Source organism: Astatotilapia calliptera, chromosome 20, assembly GCF_964374335.1.
Source record: "Astatotilapia calliptera chromosome 20, fAstCal68.1, whole genome shotgun sequence".
Taxonomy (NCBI): domain Eukaryota; kingdom Metazoa; phylum Chordata; class Actinopteri; order Cichliformes; family Cichlidae; genus Astatotilapia; species Astatotilapia calliptera.
The window spans coordinates 26210764-26230348 of record NC_137441.1 but is presented as its reverse complement, the minus strand read 5'-3'; the positions used below and the strand labels follow the sequence as shown (position 1 = coordinate 26230348).

General features: G+C 41.5%; 1 protein-coding gene across 3 annotated transcripts in view; it reads left to right on the top strand.

Moving 5' to 3' along the window:
* Nucleotides 1-1222, top strand: part of mtor (mechanistic target of rapamycin kinase) — a 76014-nt gene extending 74792 nt beyond the window's left edge. For all 3 annotated transcript variants that reach the window (XM_026153152.2, XM_026153150.2, XM_026153151.2), the window contains 2 exons: nucleotides 305-410; nucleotides 627-1222. In XM_026153152.2, coding sequence (XP_026008937.1) covers nucleotides 305-410; nucleotides 627-642 — 122 coding nt within the window. In that variant the 3' untranslated portion in view covers nucleotides 643-1222. The remainder of the gene's footprint in view (nucleotides 1-304; nucleotides 411-626) is intronic.
* Nucleotides 1223-19585: the final 18363 nt, after the last annotated feature.

The following is a 19585-nucleotide window of genomic DNA, read 5'->3' as shown; positions in this document are numbered from 1 at the left end:
TGTACTGGAGGTACAAAACATACTTAAAGTTAAATTTCTTGGATAAGCAGGGACTTGCAGTCCATCAGCATCCTCCTGAAACCAAACCAGTCCCAAGTCCCTCGCATACATTTCCAATTTAATGTCTGATCAAAAATGAGCTCAGCAGAGCTTTAATAACAAAAGGGAACATAACAGAGACGAGAGGTCTTTTCAGATCTTGCACTATCCTAAAAGCACCTTTGTGTTGTCTGAACAAAGTCGAGCCGTGTTTGCAGATTGATTTTGCCGGAGCAGATCTGTGACCAGAGTTTGTTCCCTATAGGTCGTGACTTCTCTAACGAAGAGACGCTGGATGTGCCGACACAAGTAGAGCTCCTCATCAAACAAGCCACCTCACATGAAAATCTGTGCCAGTGCTACATCGGATGGTCAGTATGCCTTACATTTTCAGCTTCAGGGTTAGTCAGAGCCTGGCTGCAAGAATCCACCTTAAATCAAACTGAAGTCATGACTTTGAATGTGTGAAGATTGTTGCAGAAAAGTTATCTTGGGCAGTTTTAAATGCAATTACTGTGCCACAGGTTGATCTCTTTTTCTTTCTCTTCTTTTAATTTGACATTTTCTTTTCTCCTCCAAATGTTCAGGTGTCCCTTTTGGTGAAGAAGCGTTTCCACCAGCCAGGATTTACCCTTGACTCTCTCGCACACTGATAGATGAAGTAGGAGCTCTCAGCTCAGATTGGTATCCACTGGAATGTGTCCTCAAGCCACACTGCAGAGCCTAAACAAAGTTTTTCCTCTTTTTTTGTGTTTTGATTTCTTTGTTGTTGTATAATTGTATGGTTTGCCATTTACGTTTATTAGAAAGTACCTTTAGTGCTTTGTTTTTACCTGATTATCATAATTTACCAAATTTTGCAGTCATTGCTCATAATGACCTTGTAATTTGTAATTTTTACCATTATATTTACTCGCTAAAAGCTTTCTACAGTGGCCATATTGTAATCACTAATGACTATTGCTCCACATACTGCTTTCTTCTCATAAAGCCACCAGTCTGTTGTATCATTGTGTATGAATGTGACAAATTTCAGCAACATGATATGCCTTTTACTAACTTAAACATTCTTAAGGGGTTTCTGATGAGCAGAGATCAGTAAGAATTTGATTTCATTTGATTTGAGTGGACTGCGATGTACTCAGTGGGCATTCGTGTGCCATTAAACCCTGTATAGATACCACTGTGACTGTGCTGTGTTCATTGAACTGTACCGATTGCTCATGAAACTGAGATTGTCACACCTACAGCAGTTTAAAAATAGCTAGGGGTAAGGGCGTCCCGGTAGAGAGCGTGCCATGTATCAGCGCTGAGACGTATTGCAGAGTCTGGGGTTTGAATCCAGCCTTCCAGACACTTTGCTGCATGTGATTTCCTCGTCTTTCCCATTTCCTGCTATCAAGTAGAGCAGAAATGATGGGATAGTATGTTCTGTCTCCAAATGAAAATGTGTCGTAGATATTCATTTATTTATTTATTTCAGAAGAGGTGCCACTGTCTTTGTTTTTCTAGCACCGACAGAGGGCACTCTGACTCCTAATAGGATCACTCCCCTCCATCTTCTTTAGGAGACAGGCTTTGGCAGAGGATTCACTCATCAGGCCGGAGAGGATAAGACCACACTAGATCCTTCCCTAAAACCAGAACAAAACAGGAAAAAAATACTAGGTTTCAAGCATGTGCTTTCAAATCGAGATTAGATTCCCCTTTTCTAAAAGCAGCCATTATTTTTTTTATCGTTGTCTGAAGACCACAGGGAGACGCAGTCACTTGCAGCCAATGCAGTCTGACAGAAACAAAACCGAATCAGATGCTGCAAACTGCAGAGGCAGCACTGGAGACAACTATTAATTTGGTTTCCTGTGCTGTTATCTGGTGAGTGCAAGGTAGCTTCTGTTTTTTACTTCTGCTCATTGCTATTCCCCCTCTAATTTCTCCATTTATTTCTTCCCTGCATTCTCCTCTGAAGGTTAATTACTTATAGATAGTTAAGGATTACGGATCAACAGAAAGCAGCCCATTGATCTCTTCCCTGCCGTGCCCACCACTGCAATGTCACACTCTTTACACATTGGGACAAAAGCCTGGTGATTATCTGTTCGTATCGATCGATTCCTCCTCTGTTTTCCCTCGCTTCTTACTCTCCTTCGCTTCCTCGCCTCCACTCTGTCACTTTGTTCCCTCCTGCTGCCAAAAGCTCATTATTGAAAATGTGACTTTTCATAGTCTGTGCCACCATTTCTGTTGTTCTTTCTCACCCGTCTAATTTGTTTGTATTTTTTTCAGCCTCTCAAGTCTGTTGAGAGGCAGCCGAGTCAATAGCTCAAGTTAAATAGGCTGCATTGATTGGGAGAGGGATTTAGCTGTTTACCAACTGTGGAAATGGGCTAGGGCTGCGGGGGGAAAAAAAAGACACCCGGCACAGGTGTCTGCAAGTCAATGGTGACAAATGATACTCATCGAGAGACAATGCTCCTAAATGAGGGAAGGTGAGAGGCTTGGCGGTAGAAGCTGCTGATGCTGGAGGCCACGCTCCATCAGCCTTTAAGGCTGTCACATGAAGCCGAAACAGGCCTGACACATTAGGAATGATGGGAAATGTAGCAATACATTCGCTCCCCCTCTGGGACTCGAGCCTGTTCCCCCACCCTTGAGCATGTATTTCCCCGCAAGAGCTCCCCTGCAGGTGTTATTCCACATCCATGCATCCTCTTTAGCGTCTCATGACCCTTAGAGATTTCATAAGTGCTCTTCACAACTCTTGCTGTGGCTGGAGTGTAGTCACATACACCCAAGCATGCTCACAGCATAGAGCATGGGTGTTTCTCATTTCTCAGTGAAAGCTTCTAATTTGCTTTAATTTGCTAATATGCGTGTAACAGCTCATGAATAAAATGCATTACAAGCCCAACTGTAAAACCTTGTTCTGTATCTGCAATGACATGAGTAACTAAAAATCTAAGCTGGAACATCACCGTACTCCAGTATTGTTTCTCTTTATAAATTCTATATTTCTGTTTTCAGCAGTTAGCATCATTTTCTATGAGTGAGATTTAAGTTTGAAGAGAGGAAGGAGCGAAAACAAAGGAGCATGAATGCTTATGCAACCTTAATATTACAGATGTGTGTAACTCTACTTATAGTGAATTGTAAACCTCAGTGAGTCTTGTTAAAATGGTCGATGCTCATCTGCAAAAATAACGAGGTCAGTGTCTGCGTAAACTCTGAGCCAACTTCACACACAAACACACAATTTAGGACAGTTTTTTTTTTTTTTTAACTCGTGGCTCTCTGTGATGTCAGAGAGAAGGGATATCCCTAATATGGTCATCTCCGACTTGCAGAAGCCCTACACACCTGATGTCCAAGCATGTTTGCAAAGGTCAGCCATGCAGAAGAAAGGTGGTACAACTTGAGGTACTGCTCCAAGCCCTAGTGTAAGATAAGTAAGTATTATTTTAATCTGTGAATCATACAAAGTTTAGTCCTGTAGAGTCCTAAAATTAAGAATGTGCTCTAGTCTAAGAAGTTTGATGTGAAACCACACATATGAGCTGATCTTAACATTCTCTTGTAAGACGGAGGGCTTTAGAAAACCCCAACAAATGAATTAAGTGAGAGCTGTGAAGTCAACTGGCTGAATGTGAGACGTGATTCATTTTCTCTTCAGGGATGGCAGGTGATGTGGGTCGAAGTGCAGGTTTTTGCTTCACGCCAGATCTAATTAAGGTGTCACAAAAATGTACAGCCCTTTTTTAAAGGTGTGTCAATCAGGCGTGAAAGAGTAGAGCTGGAGGAGAAACTTTCAGGACCTAAATCCAGTTAGAGTCCAGCACAAGGGAGCTGGCTGGATACCCTTTCTGACTGTACCACAAAGGAACGACACACTCCTGTGCCTCTCTGCAGTCATGAGAATGCTTTCTCACTCATACCACGCAATCCCCCTGAACTCAAACACACTGCCATGGATAAAAGCTGTGAAGAGAGAGATGGAGACAGAAGCGATATTGACGGCCGACCAGAGCAGTTCGATAGCAGGCTCTGGAGTTGTTTAAAGTGGGAGCCTGGAGCTAGGACTCTGGCTGTCTTTGTGCACTGTGGTGTAAAGCCAGTATCGATGAACTTGACAGCAGTTTAGCCCGCCTGAGATCTGCTGCTCTCTAAGGACACTTCAGACACATTCTCCTGCCATCTTTAGCCTACTTTACCCTGCCCATTCATGTTCCTCAGAGCAGGGACCTTAAAAAATGTCAGTGGAAGGATTTTCTGTTTCTCTAATCATCTGTTTGTCGATTAGTAGCAGCAAAGAGTGGGGCGATTCAAACGGCACTGAAGTGGTCCACAAATCCAGCATCTGTGGCTTATTGGGATGAATTACTGAAAGAAAGTTAGACGTGGAAAAAGATACATTTGTTGTTGTTACTGTAAACACAAATATAGAAAGCAGGCCAAGGAGAGGCAAGATGAAAAATTGGGCCAGTTGGGCTTTTTAAGCCTGCACTGCGCATTTTGCATGTCGGCGGCTCCAAATTGCACCGTGCAGTAGTTAACCATTTGAAAAATTACAAGTATAATACCCAGCGACATCAGCAAATGGCACACAGTATGCTCATTTTTGTGTCGACCGACTCTGCTGGACTGTGATGCTTTTTAACAAAGGATGGAGGGGAACACTTCTAACTGGTGAGTACACCTTCCCCGTCCTCCTCCTTTAACCACTTACATCAGAACAAGGCAAACATGACACCAGAATTATAAGGCTACACACTGCTCTACCTGCTTTTGTTACTGGTAGAAATTACCTTTGCTGAAATAATAGTGAATTCATGCGCACAAAATGATGGTAGTACAGCTTTAAATCATGTTTCTTTGTCATTTTTCTACATATGAAGTTCATTTTGGGTACATGCTGAGATGGAGATATGCAACATCTCATTCCATAAACAAAGCCTGATTTCTTACAGAGACCTTACCGTTGATTCTTTTCACCGTTGATCTTTTTTTTTGCTTGTAAATATCTGCAACGACAACTGTGGAGGTTTGTCTTTGGGGGATCGAGTTTATAAATTCAGCATTAGATTTATTTTCCATTACTGTTGTCTGCATGCCTCTCCAAGCCAGTCAAGGATGCAACCACATGTGTCCAGATTAATCCTGCACATGTAGTGAAGACTTTAAAGGAATTTAATAAAAAGTATTATTATTTCTATTTGGCAACAATGTTGATTCTGATAGGACACAGCAACAGAGGAGGATGCTTTAACTATGGATGTTACTAGACAGCAGCCACAGTTTTTAAAACACGAGTGCTTTCAGGAAGTGACACAATTACCACAAGCATCGGATCCAAGGTTAGTTTATATAATATGAAACAGGCTCACAATGTCCTTCTAAAATCGGCTAAGTTATGATTATTATATAAGGTGCAGGGAGTATTATTGCAGGAAACTATAAATATCACAGTGAAGTTGACCTTTAACCTTTTGGAGATGCATTATATGGACAAAAGAATTAGGCCACCTACATGTTACACCTACAGGAGCTGCTGAGCTGTAGAAACCTATGCCGTGAAGCTCCCGGCGTACAGTTTTTGTGCCACAGGAGACTTGGAACACACTTATTCAGTTATCAAAGCATTTAATCGATACTCACAGAAAAAAGACTTTTGCAAATACTCTCTCTAGCTCTAAAGCTGCAGTTCTTAAATGCTTTAATAATGCAATTTACAGTTTATCAGAGAATATCTAGGATTAAAGAAGTCAGTGAGCTCTACTCTGACTCACTGTTTCACAAACCTTTGTGAAGATACATGCATGGCTTGTTTTCCTACACCTTGGGCAATGGGACTGAAAAAGACCTCAATTCAAAAATTAAGATTACATTTGATCGTAATGATGAATGAATTCTGGATTAATGGTCAAAATACCCGTCTAAGATAAATCTCAAGAATGTGACTGAGATTCATGAGAAGCGGACAGACAGACAGATCAGCGGATAACCCTAAAATATCTCCAGCGTAGTGTTGGTGATGTAATAAAAGCTTGAAAATCTACATACAGACTAGATCAGCTCGGTCCATTAGCCGTGCACATGGTCAAACTTCTCCATCTTGCGTTCCCTAACCTTCAGTAATGTTCTGATCCTTCTGTCATGATGTGCATCACCGATATGCCACAGTGCTCATCTTTCACCTTGGATGTTGGTTCAGAGGTGAATGAGGTTTCAGCGAGCACAGCCTGGCTTTTTTGCAATTTTCTCCTAAATAAAAAAAAGTGCTCCTGAACATCTTTGTTCGTGAGGTCCAGCTAACAAATCATGCGCCGGCTCTTGCTCAGAATTTGCAGGAACATCGGCCCATTTCTTGATGCACTGTAAATCATCTGACTGGCATTGAAGCAGCTGCAGGAGTGGGCAGCTCATTGTCCCCTTGCCTGTGTGCATGCATGTGCATTCTGGTGCATATGAACGTTACAAACAAGGACCTACTCTTAGATTCTAATTTGTTTCTTTGTTGTAGTGAATAGCTGGCACTTTTTGAATGGCTCCCATGGAAGCAGAGATGTCTTTGAATCCAGCATCTTGCAACAACTCGACTCAAAAAGTCAGATTTCTGAGTGTTGGACATTATTTGTCTCATTTATCATGACACTACTGCTGAGATCTGAATACACAGAGTTGTTCCTAGAGTCCAACAGCATCTAAAGTATTCACAGACTCAAATGGGCCACGGTGCTAATTTGGAGGTTGAAATAAAGGCAAATCTCCCCAGCGGTTTAAAATGCTTCATTAGCCTGCAAGCCTCTGTCCAACACAGTGTAAGACAGAGAGGCACAAGCAGCAGGCTGTGTTATTGTTCAGAAGCTAAAGGACAGCGCTGTGGAGGCTGATAATATTATTCCAATCTTGATGCAGTTATTGGACTGTCTGACCAAAAGTGACCTTAACATTGTACTTGCCGAGCCGCTCGACAGATTGCAGCACAGTGCGAGCGGCCGTCTGCAGATGTGTGTGACAGCTCCCAGGTGTGAGTGCACAGGGCTGTATGAATGTGTTCAGAGAAGCTGCGCACTCAGCAAAATCCTTCCCTGGATAAATAAAGATTGTTAAAGCGTTGTTTGTCTCAGTACTTACTGTAGATGCAGTTGCGGGCGCCGGTCGCAGCCACTGACGCTATTCAATTTGACATTTCAATTGCGTTTCAGGTTTATTGGATTGCAGAAAGAGATAGCGGAGAGATGTCTCAACTTGCACTTTTCAAACACATTTTCACACGCAGTGTAAAAAGTAAAAGTCAGCAGCTGAGACTCGGAGTGCATCGAAAAGCTCTCACAATGGAAGCTGCATTTACACATGCTGTCACTGCACATTTAAACCTTAAATGATTATTGATTTTAATATAATGCTATATATTCATATATATATATTTTTTTAATTCTTAGTGTCTGTGAAAATTTGGCAAGATTCCAATCGTTTTATTTTTCATTTACGTTTAACATCTGAGGCCCGGCCTTGTGAGAGCTTGCAGAGTTGTCTTATTTCATGTCATCACAAGAATTCATATTAGGAGACTGTGCAGGTAGGTGGAGTTGCTGTCTCACCTCTAGAGGAACGCTGTGATCAGAAGTGCTTCCTGATGTTTTTTAATCTGCTGCAAATGTTCATTTCAGAAAGAGAAGATTGTTGGACAGAAGTGGCTGCACCTGAGCAGCAGCATGGCTCAGCCACTCGCTGGCATCCCGATGATGCTATTAATGGCCATAATGTGTGCCAAGGAATCACTGCCCTCGCCATTACACTCTGTCTACCAGCTTGTATCTCTGATACTGAGCCACCAGCTTGCTGCAGCATGCTTTTAACTCTGGTGGGCCAAGCCAAACCTTCGCCTTTTTCCTCTTCCAGTTTTAAATTACAGTTTAACTGAGGCCAAGACTATTTTTCCCCCCATGGAGAAGCAGCAGCACCTCAGATTAAGTGCCTTGCTCATTGGCATTTGAGTAGATTTAAGGAAGAACAAGAAAACGCTGCTTTTCCACACTCCAAGTGCAAATTTATCGCACTCCTTAAACGTAATAAACCCGAAGCACCTCAATGCCCATCCCTGCCAAACAGGTGGTGGTATATGCTCGGTGGTGATGTAACTGCTTGTGAGTGGGACAGTGTCCTTTGACTACGGCGAGATTAGTTTGTGGCAAAATGAGACTTTCATTCTGAGATGACCGAACTGCTTCCCCAGGCTTGCGTTTCATATTCAAAGACATCTGCAGCACCTGATATTAGGAGATGAAACTTTTGTCATCTTAACAATGATTCATTTGTGTGCTCAGAAAAAGCGACTGTATCCATGAAAATGCAGCAGCACAAATGCTTACTCCATCACAACATAGTTCCCAAGTGTGTGAAAGAACCACAAAACACAGTGGTAACACCATGTAACAAGGCCCTGTTTTCAATACTGCCAACAGACAAGTTTCCATCTGAATTTAAAAGCAAATTTTTTACTACATTTCCAGAACACTGGCAAATAGAAAATGCACCTGAATGCCAGTTTCTACCATTGCTGTGTTAACATTTTGCCAAACTGAGATAAACAGTGGTGCTAATTATTCACTCTGTTGCCACTTACCTATTACCACATTGTGGAAAAATGTGTAAAAGGGGATTTTTAATAGGAAGAAAGTTTCCATCGTGCTCTATTATTTTTGTCTGTTGACTCGCCGAAATTGTCTATACTGTAGTTGCCCTTTCTGCCAGTTAGTAAACACCAGAAGATTCTCTGATCTTTAGATGAGGGAGCTGCCTGGGAGTGCAGGATGCATGACAACCACTCACTCCCTGTGAATTCTCATGGACCAGTACCTTCTCACATGGGTGCAATGAGACATTACTAAGAGTTTATATGAGGAGAGTGGCAGGTTAAATACTTTCAGATGACTGAGTCATAACTCTGCATTCTCACATCCATCTCTGCAGGGTAATGTCTTTGTGAGTTCATTGATGCTCTGGGCTTCAACGAACATTTAAATCACAAAATTCTTTGTCTCCTCTCGTCCTCTTCAGTATTGGAAATCTCCTTGATGTTTTCAGAAACACTTTATAATACAGCCTGTGACAAAGGGGGCAATGTCCCTGTAATTAAATGGAATTTAATGAAAAGGTAAGAAGTTGGTTTTTACATGAAACAAGGAAATTATTATGCTGTAAGTCATTTTAATTAATGCATGATTAATTTTAAGTGTTGCATAACTTCAGATATTTTGCAGGAAAGAGACAAACAATTATTTTAGTACTGCATGAGCAAAGTGTAAATACATGCTTTTTTTTTTTTTTTTTAATTATGAAGTGGCTCAACCTTGCCTAACTTTTGTGTATTTTACAGGAAGGGGATACTCTTTTTGAAAGTTATGTTTGAATAGTGACTGTGAAAGAAAAACACTTGGATCCATCATCATAAGGTCACACAGGTCAGAACATTTTGATGGTAGTTATTTTTTCGTGTAAGTTGGTAAATGAGAACAATCTGTATCACCTTTATATTAGTAAAATAAAAGAACAATTGAAAAATAGAACATCCATTATAAACATTAACATAATGCATTAAATGAAATATAGAAATCACACATTAAATAAAGATGAAAAAACATGCAGACCTATACTGATAAAATAAAAGGCAAGATGAAACCACCCCATAATACAGGCCTCACCCCAAAAAGTACAGTGTATTTATGATGTAATATGGGGAAATATAGTTCCTTTACAGGATAATTATTTCTGTTTCCTGTAAATATTATTTATTCTAGTGTACATCTCTTTAAGTATTTGCAGGTAAATATAATCACACTGTAATTTCAAATAAAATACAGTCAAATTAAATTGAATTACAGAGAAATTACAAGCTTAGCTGCGACCTGTATTATAATATAGTGCAGTGTTATCTCATTTTCCTGCATTTCCTGCATGTGGGACTGAACCTAGTTCTGTTGATCCTGTGGGGATTACTATTATTTCCCATTCAGCAGAGAATGAATGTACGAGACAAGATGATAAAATACAAGTAGAATCATTTTAAATTGAGTTTAGGTCAGCACTGAGCTGAGGTCAGCGCTTTTGTGGCAGCTCGCAACAGATCCGTGGTACAAATTCACATCAGATGTTGAACTCGATATAAATTTACTGAGCCTTAGAAAGAGAATCTATCGATCAGATTGTTTCCACTTAAAACAAAGTGATGTTCAGCACTTTGTTCATCGTGAATCCACTGTACTCTCATCATTTCATTCACTTTAGCTGGTTAGATACACCACTGCATCCCACCGCCGTGCTGGTATGTAATTTGGCCTGTCTGTTGTCTGGTCATTCAGAGCTGCCAGCATAGGGATGCTTTTGTTTCCACACTATTTTTTTAAGGATGTGTGAAAATCTCAGGAGGGTAGCGTGACTCTCTCGTATTACCGGGTGAATGCACTTCACTGACACAGAAAGCACCTGCATGCTGTCTGGTATGTATCGAGCTTTAAGTCATGCGATTGCCTTTGTGGAAGCACCTGATAAAGTGGGCCCTGAGCCACTTTAGATTAGCCACTGTGCAGCATTAAATGAGCAGGCATGGTTGTCACCTAAAGAACTAAAAGCCCAGACTGGATGCCAGTGATGTTAGAAACAGCCTTCATGTCTGATTGTTGAATTGCCCCGAGCCCTTCGCAGCCGTGTACCCAATCATTCAGCCTAAGTAACTTGTTGACGTGGGACTGTCCTCCAGCTGTCTGGGCGGGCCATCCTCTTGTCTCCCTGCTCAGATTTACTCTCCACAGGGAATAGCTATTACATCTCCTGTTATTATTTGCCATAAAAATGCGCTGAATGGCGACCAACTCTGAGGTGCTATAAAAAGCAGCGGTGTGTGAGATGGCGTCTGCACGTCATCAATCAGACACAGTGGTGAAACATTGGGCCTCTCCGCTGGGTAGTGGAAATTGATTTTTCTGTAAGTCTCAACGATTAGGGTGTGAAAAAAGGGAGTGAAGGTGGAATGGGGATGACGGGATGAGATGGGATGGGGACGCTGTAAGAAAATGGAGAGGAAGCTAATGTTTTCAACTGTTGATTGTTTTTTTTGTTTTGTTTTGTTCTTAAACCTTCAATCATTCTCGGCCTTGCTCTGAGGGGGTTCTGCACCCATCCCAAACAGCAAAGGGCAGAACTTCCAGCTCAGCTTGAAATGCGAACTAAAGCATTCAATAACAAAGATCGAAGTCGATGAATAAACCTTTTTCACTGCGGACATTTTTATGTTGTAGCAGGAAGAGCACTGGTGTAATTAACAACCATAACAAAAGCCGCAGTCTGGCGAGGTGCTCCATTTCTAGGACCCTGGTTTAGTACGCAATGCCTCACTGTCATAACTTACTGGAAGCATCCAGTTCCACTTATGATTTTCCTGCCATGGCAAAGGAGAATGCCAGGCTGTAGGGTATTCAACAAGAAATATTTATACTATTACTACTATATTGACTGAAAATCTGGTGCAGCCGTTATTGTAGCAGTCTGATATTCCTCTCCAGTTCTCCTCGAAAAGAGTAAGAACCAGCAATGAACCAAGCCTGTCAATCTTTTAGCTCTTTTGCGCCTTGCAGCTCTGTTTTACAAAAAGCATTAAAAATAAAATAGGTTTCCACTGAATGAAATTCTCCTTCATTATCAACAACACAAGCACCTTTTGCAGACACATACAGTTATTTTAAATACATGTACGACAAATGTGTATTCATGGGTGGCCAAACGTAGTTACCGACAAAAGCTTAGTTCAGGCCTGTTTAAAGAGCAGTTGCTAAAAAGAAAAGTATCAGTTATGAATTTAAGAGTTTTTGTTTACTCCGCAGGCCCAGTTTGATATACAGACCCTGGAATGTATTGAGACAAACACGTTAGTTTTCCACCATCTGTAATCCCTTCCTTCATTTACTCACTCACTTTTCCACACAGTACTGTACATTATAATTAACCTCATAATTAACCTTATAGAAAGCGTATAATTGAAATTTTTTGACACTGTTTTCGTCAATTGTTGACATGGACAATTCTTTCTTTGCACTGCGAATAGTTTTATGACACTGTGTGCACGCAGACAGAACACAATTAATTCATGCTCGCAAAGGGCTCTCCACTGTGTATGAAGGTGCCCTCCTTGTTATGTCCGTCTGCTAGCACCAACCCCAAAATGACTAAACTTATATTGTATAATAAATTGAATTCTAACTTGAATGCTTTGGGTATTTTGACTTTATTGCAGAGTGCGAGGAATTTCAAGTTGTCTCACTGGGGTCCATAAAATGATAGCTATGGTTTTATTAACCTTATTTATTAGATAAAATGTTTCTTTAAAGTGTCGGCAGACTCTCGTCTGTGATCTGTGCAGTGTTTGTGGCTCTTGCTGGTTGTTCTAGAATCTAGATACAAAGAAACGTTCCCTCAGCAGGGTAAGTCTAGTGGTTAGAGCTTAAAAATGATCCACCAGCTGGTACATTAAGAAATGAGTTTTGATAACCAAAATGCTTCTTGGGGATGGCCAGATATCAGGAAAAGTTTGCGAGGAAGATAGTTAGCAGGTGCTTTCAATCTCCTTTCCCTCAGCCGTTTGTAAATTGATTAAAATCCTAACTTCATCGTAAAGTCTGATCTCGATGTCTTTACATGAGCGTCAAGGAAACAGCCATAGGCATAGAAAATAAGTAATAGGATTTTTTTTTCTGACACAGTTGTAGAGTTAGCATCTGTTTGCCTCCCTTAGCCCAGAAAGGTTTGACTCACCAGAAGACACTACACCTCAAACAGAAGAACTGAGGAGTGGAGGCAAAGAAAGAAAACTTAAAGCACTTTTATGTATAATTCAGGCTTTCAAGGATCTTTGAGCCTGGAAAATTATGATTCACAAGACGAACACACATGCGCACACACTCCCACACCCTGCGTTTGCAACAGAAGTGTAGCTGTGTCCACTCCATCCAGCTTCCTGGCCTTATCTTCAATTCATTCACCATGCATCATCCATACACATAACTGCACGGTAAGCCATGATTCAGTGAACTATTCTTATCACAGCCCCGGCGCGGTGATGTTCTGAGGCATGCTGGTGCAGTGACCCCCCTCGCCTGTGTCTACAATAAGCATAACCATATCTGACAAGGCCAGAGCTATTGAAAGAGGAGGGTGTAGGGGTGTGTGGGCTGGTGTGGAGGGGAATATCGCCTCCTTTTGATAGCTTTCCACCCTTCTGTTCTCCTGGCTTAATTCCAAGAGTACTCTGTGGCCTAAACCACCTCCTTCTTGAAACGTAGCTGATTTTTTTGGGGTCTTAATACTGTTCGCTAAACCGTTTCTTTTTACCCCCATTGTTTGCGTCCCGGCGTGTTTAGCATCAACAGGCAGAAGAGTAAACAATAGGTCCTCCAGTAGCTTCAGTTAAGAAGGACGCGAATCCTGCAGAGATGAGTAAAGCTAGGAACTGGATGAATGTTACAGATATAAGCCCACCATTTGTTCTCTGCATTCCTGGGTGAATACTTAGGAATGGTAGGAGTGTTGGTAACAGGAGCCACACACACACACACACACACACACACACACACACACACACACACACACACACACACACACACACACACACACACGTGACTGAGTTTCATTTACTACCCACACACTGCTTTTTTTTAGTCAGTCTTGTGTCTACAGAAATAATGTGCATGTGCCCATTATCTCAAGAAGGGGCTGCTAGAGCGTGAGGGGGCATCTTTCGCCTGACTGACTTTCATTTACAAAGTGGCGATGTTACTTTTGTGTGGGGAAATGAGATAGCACTGCAGTAGACAGTAGGCTACATTATCCCGGGCTGGGCGCACATCCTGCTCTCTTTCCCCTCCCTCTCCCTTTATCAGCTGCTTTTTCTTACATTGTTCATCAGCCCCCGAGACACAAAAAAAGCACGTCTCCTAGGATCAATTAGTCACTTCCAGGGAGTTGTGGAGCGGAGAGGGAGCTGAGGAGACAAAAGCCACGACCATGTTGGCGTCGTGGCGAGGTGATAAAGTGACATGGTTTTCCTTCCAGGCCATTAGTGTGACAAGCAGTTCTTGTCCGGTAAAGGTGGACCTGACAGCAGAGTGGTGCCCCGCCACGACATGAAGAGAGCTCTCAAAAGAGCACTTGCTTTCTTTGACACACTTTTTATCCCCCCGTATCTGTGCTCCTCTCTCTCTCCAGCTGTTTTCATGCCTAGTCTCTCTCTTTCTGCCTTCTTTTTTTTCGAACTCCATCTCTGTCCTCTCCCCGGAGCTTTTTTCCTTCTCGGTCTCTTCCTCCATCCCCCTCACTTTCTTAAAAGCTGTCTCTTTCTAAAGCTCCAAAGTCCTCCCCTCGCCCCTCCAAAATTCATTTCTTTCATCTTGGACTCACAGCTTCCTCGCCATACCTCTAGTCTTCACCTTTTCAAAATATCTTTCTAGCTTTGAATATATAACCCACCTCAAGTCTTTGTTTTTTGTCAACATTTTCCCTCCAGCTACACCTCTTGGGCTCACTCTCTTCTTAAGGCGATCGAAGGTGACACCGGCAATGCAAAAACAGTGAGCTGGCACAGAGTCACAGCAGGACACAGGCCCAACAAAACACAGGAGAGTAAACAGGGACTATTTTTAGGCTGCTGTGGCCTGTCCTTAAGCCAAAAGCAGTGTGCTTATAAAATCAAGATATCAAAGAGCCAGATTTGTTATGCTGGGGTTGTTAAAGAGCCATGGGACAGAGTCTGGAAACCATTTTCATTATGTGTAAATGTCAGGTGCTAAGACCACCAACGGAAGAAACATGATAACCATTGACATTCGGCTATTAAGCTAATGAATACTAAAAATCACTTATCCTAGGCAATCAAAAAAGCATTTTGAGCATATTAAATTACACTCACGCTCAGTGATGTACATAAAGGGAATTTTGCTTATTAAAGTATCCCATCTCTAGAAGTAGTATTAAGGTTCAGGCTCTGTACTAAACAGCTGACTAGCTTGGGTACATAACAGAGGATCTGCAACTTAAGTAGATTTAAAGATTAGATGCAGACCGATGGCGTACCTTCAGGGCAAGCAAGGCAAGCAGTGCTTGTCCAGTAAAATCTAAAAATAGACATCAATTAAAATCTACCAAAGTGAAAGTGATCTCTCTCCCTGCTTCTGTTCTTAAGCTTCTTGACTATTTCCATACAGCATGTGAAATGCTGCCATCTTGTGGCGGCCCCTAAGTAATGTCTCTGGAAGCAGGCTTAACTCTGCTTGAATTGGGACCCACTGGACTCAGTATAGTGCCAGAGTTTTCATGGGTTGTACATACCCTGTTAACAATGGCTTGAGCTTGTCAAAGTGAGAGGCCAGCAGGATAAACATCTGTTTGTTGATGGAAATTGATGAAACACAACCAACTCTGGTTTCACTGTTTTGAGATCAGTTCCCATCTGCAGTCTGTGTGGAAAGTCACCGCACGCCACTGGTAAAGATCACAGCTAAAAGAAAGCAGTCATTGTATGTAGCTATCGAGAAACCTTCCATCTAAACCTTAAACAGCTAGCTTAACATTGTGCTCACCTTCCAGTCATTAGGCAGCAGGAAAACCAGATAAATTCTAATTTTGTCGTAGTTGTTTACAAGTGACATACTAAGTAACACTGGAATTTAAAACAAAAAAGCAATGTGCACCCTTATAAAAATATCTGTTGACCTTGCTATACAACCCCATCACAGTAAAGCACCGTGTAGCAAATGTGTTTTGTTGGTGTGTATGTTTGAGCTACTAAAACTGTCTAGATCAAACTGTGAGTTTCTGCTCGGCTGCAATTCTATCACTAGAGTTAAAAAAGTCTATTCACCCTTTTAAATGTTCTTTATTTGTGTTGCATCAGTCAGTGGGAGACATCAGTGGATGTGAAAAGTATACATGTATGCATGGGCAGGCTTTATTTGCGATGGCCCATCACACACTTATTCCCAATTGGTGAAATTGGTTGAACAAGGAACAAATCTTGTAACTTGTTAACTCTGCTTGGCATGTTCACCTCGCTGAATAAAAACTCTGTTATTTCTGCTTTTATGGGAGTTATTTAGCACGTAACTATTCCATGCCCGGGGCATTGATTATCACAATGTGTGAAGTAAATGGAAAGAAGAAGGAGTGACACACAAACGCTGCCCCTACCCTGTCTGTCTCCTTTTATCAGCCTCACTTCGTGGACGTCCACCGTCGAGTTTGACCCTGTCACCCTTCCTCCTCCAAAGAGGCACATAAAATGACCTGCTAAAGGTACAATTACATCACCATTACTCTGACATCTAGTTTTTCCTCCTCTGTCTCAGCATTTATCACTTACCCCACTACATTAGAGTGGAAAATCACAGTCAGCATTTACATATTTAAACTTTTCCCTGCAAAACAACTGTATGCATGCATGCTAGCAGTGATGCTTTAAGAACTGCTACTTTTATCAGAGCTGAAACATCTCATCAGTTATTTGGGTAACACAGAAAGTAAAAGGCATTCGTGACTAACAGAGAATGGGTTTTCTCCCTCTGACTTTTATCTCAACAGCTACATGGATTCCAGTGTACTGGAACATTTATTGAATCTTTTCCAGCCATTATCTAAGAATGTGGGTGGTGTTCTTACAGATCATAACGTCAAACTCTGTTAACTGATATGCTAATGCAATGCTAAGCTGTCTATGGTAAACAAATTATAGCTTCCTGCAAAACATAGCTATGTTGATGTTTTTGCTGTAAGCACCTCAGCATTTCTGATATTTAAATATAAATTTCTGTAGCTTTAAGGGCCAGGAACCTTTAAGGAATTAAAATTAGGGGTTCATCAATAAAGTGATGTGGTTTGGTGTCTTTATTGATACATACTGAGGTTCCGGGTTTTTCTAAGGGTAGCCCTAGTAAACTGTATACTCGCCCTCATTACATCTAAAGCACACCCAGTCATTTTGTTCTGGAAGCAGGCCTGAAATATGACACAAACTGCTCACTCCAGAAAAGAGAAACAAGGGTTACCCCTGGTAGGCATACAAGGGTATTACAAGGGAAGCATTAAAGTTCAAATATTGGTAAATAACCACCTATAGCTTTAAAATGAAGCCGATGCACCTTAAAAGATAATACCACTGAAGGTCCCAAGGGTGCTAGTTCCAAAATCTCTTGTAATCCATTCAGAAAAGTATCAGCTTCTCTCATGAAATACTTATATATTAAAATTATATTGTCATTATCTATCATTCTCAGCACATTGCTGCAGTGGTCTGAAGCTAATTCTTTATGCTTTAGCTGTGTTCTCCAATCAAGTGTCACTCCTGTTTCATTCTATTTTACATGTTTGGAAAGCTGCAATTGTCCCGATCCTGGGACTTTTGACCCAGCGTTTTGAGTTTTAGTTTATGTTTAAGCCCTTCGGGTTTTCTAAGTTCATTTTTTTTTTTATCATGCCTAGGTTGTTCTAGTTCTTTGTTATTAGATTCCCCTTGTGTCTTCCACCCCTGTTAAGTCTCCCTTGCCCTTCATGTGTTTCATGTCTGTGTCTTACGTTGTCAAGTTCAGGTTGTCATGTCTGCGTCTCATTATGTTTCCTGTTTTATTTTGAAGGGGACCTGTGTGCCTATGTTCAATGTTTTTAGTTTTACTCTCCTCTTGTGATGTCATTATGTTCATGTGTGTCAGCTGTTTCCCCATGTGTTTCCGTTTCCCTCATTAGCCTCCTGTGTGTATTTGGTCTGTGTTGTTCCCATGCCAAGTCCTGCGTTCAGGTTTTCATATGTATATGCTCATCATCGCCATGTTTAGAGTTTTGTTTGTTTTTCTGTTTGCCAGGGTTTTTCATAGTTCGTGCTTCCTTTCTAGTTTACGTTATAGTTTTAGAATGTCTGCACCTGGGTCCACTCTTCAAACTCCACGCAGTTTGCCTCGGCAAACTGTGACAGCAATGTTTTTATACAGCATCTGTACTGTCTATGGGCCAGAAACCTTTTGCATGATCTGATCCTCCAATGAACAATTCAGGTCTACCTTTGCAATTTAAAACTTTAGCTCTTAAGGCTCTTAATACAAGCTGTTCAGCTGCAGTAGAAAGGAGGATCTCCTGAAGATGCGGACACACAACAAAGTGCTCCAGAGGGCAACTCAAGCCTGTGTAAGCTGCTTACATTTGTAGCTGTTTATTGGCTCCTATAAAAGAAAAAATATGTTATTGTTGGTATTATAAAACTCCTGAGAACTTCACGCTTTTTACTGACAGAATATTCCCCACAATAAAGCATGCAACAACACCAATGGCAAATTCTGCTGCTAACCTCTTTTTACTATTACCCAATACAGTACATACACACACATATACACTCTGTCTCCTCCGCCCCCTTTACGCTGCTGTGACAGCTTTGTCACAAAGATGAATTCATCGTCAGCACTGCAGCCAAAACAAGTAATTTGATTGCCCCAACCACAAATTAAGTTAGTGTGATTCAATTTTCGATTTGGGCTTCTCCTGCAGCCATACATCAAGGGAGACATATTTCATTACACAGCAAAACCACAGGCGAGCAAGCAGTGGTGGTCCACACCCTCCATAGGAAGACATCATGGGAGCATTATGGCATTTACTCGATACCTCTGCAGGTCCAGTCAGGTCGGTGCTGGCACCGGTGCCATTGGCAGGCTTGTTATCCACTGGGCTACACATTCACATACTGAACTGTCAGTGCATTTAGTTTGTTTAGGAAGCTGTGATCAAACCGGGACATCGTGCTCTTAGGCCAGCCTGCACAAAGGAGAACTGGTGCAGAGTTGTATCTTTTGAATTCACCTGAAGACTGAGAACTAAGGCCAGGTGAGTAAATATGTGAAATCACCTGGCTGGATGACACTTTGCCAAATCTTGCTTCAGAAGGCTTCTCGCCTTATCCCCTTATTAGGATTCTGATGCAATCACAGCATCCCCTACTTTCTCACCTTCCCATCCTACGCCTTTCTTTAACCTACTCCTCTGGATTTTTCCCGAGCTCTCGTCTAGTAAATGGGCTTGAAGACAGAGTGCTCAATCAGTGACTACTACCGCCTCCTCCTCTTTCGTCCCTTTCCACCCTCCCCTTCCTCACAATGGAGCCAAGATCTTTCTAATTAAACCGCAGGCTGTTCTTTCTGTGTAACCAGCGTTTGAAAGCTGTGAAGTGAATATGCAGCACTTGTCTATTAATACAAATGAATAACACTGATGTGGTGGTAAAATATGCGCCCATTTTTTTTTATTTTTGAAAAAAAAAAATTATCGACAGTATTTTAGATCGTTGTAGATTGTTGTATTTCACTAATTATCTAGCTCTTATATTCATGAAGTACAAAAAGTACCTTTAAAGTAATGAGCCATGATCAAGTGCTCAGACAATTTGAAATAAAAGCATTAGGAGATTGCTGCATTGTCCATTCCAAAAATTCGCTCAGTGAGCACGGTGTTGTGGGATGCAAGAGAA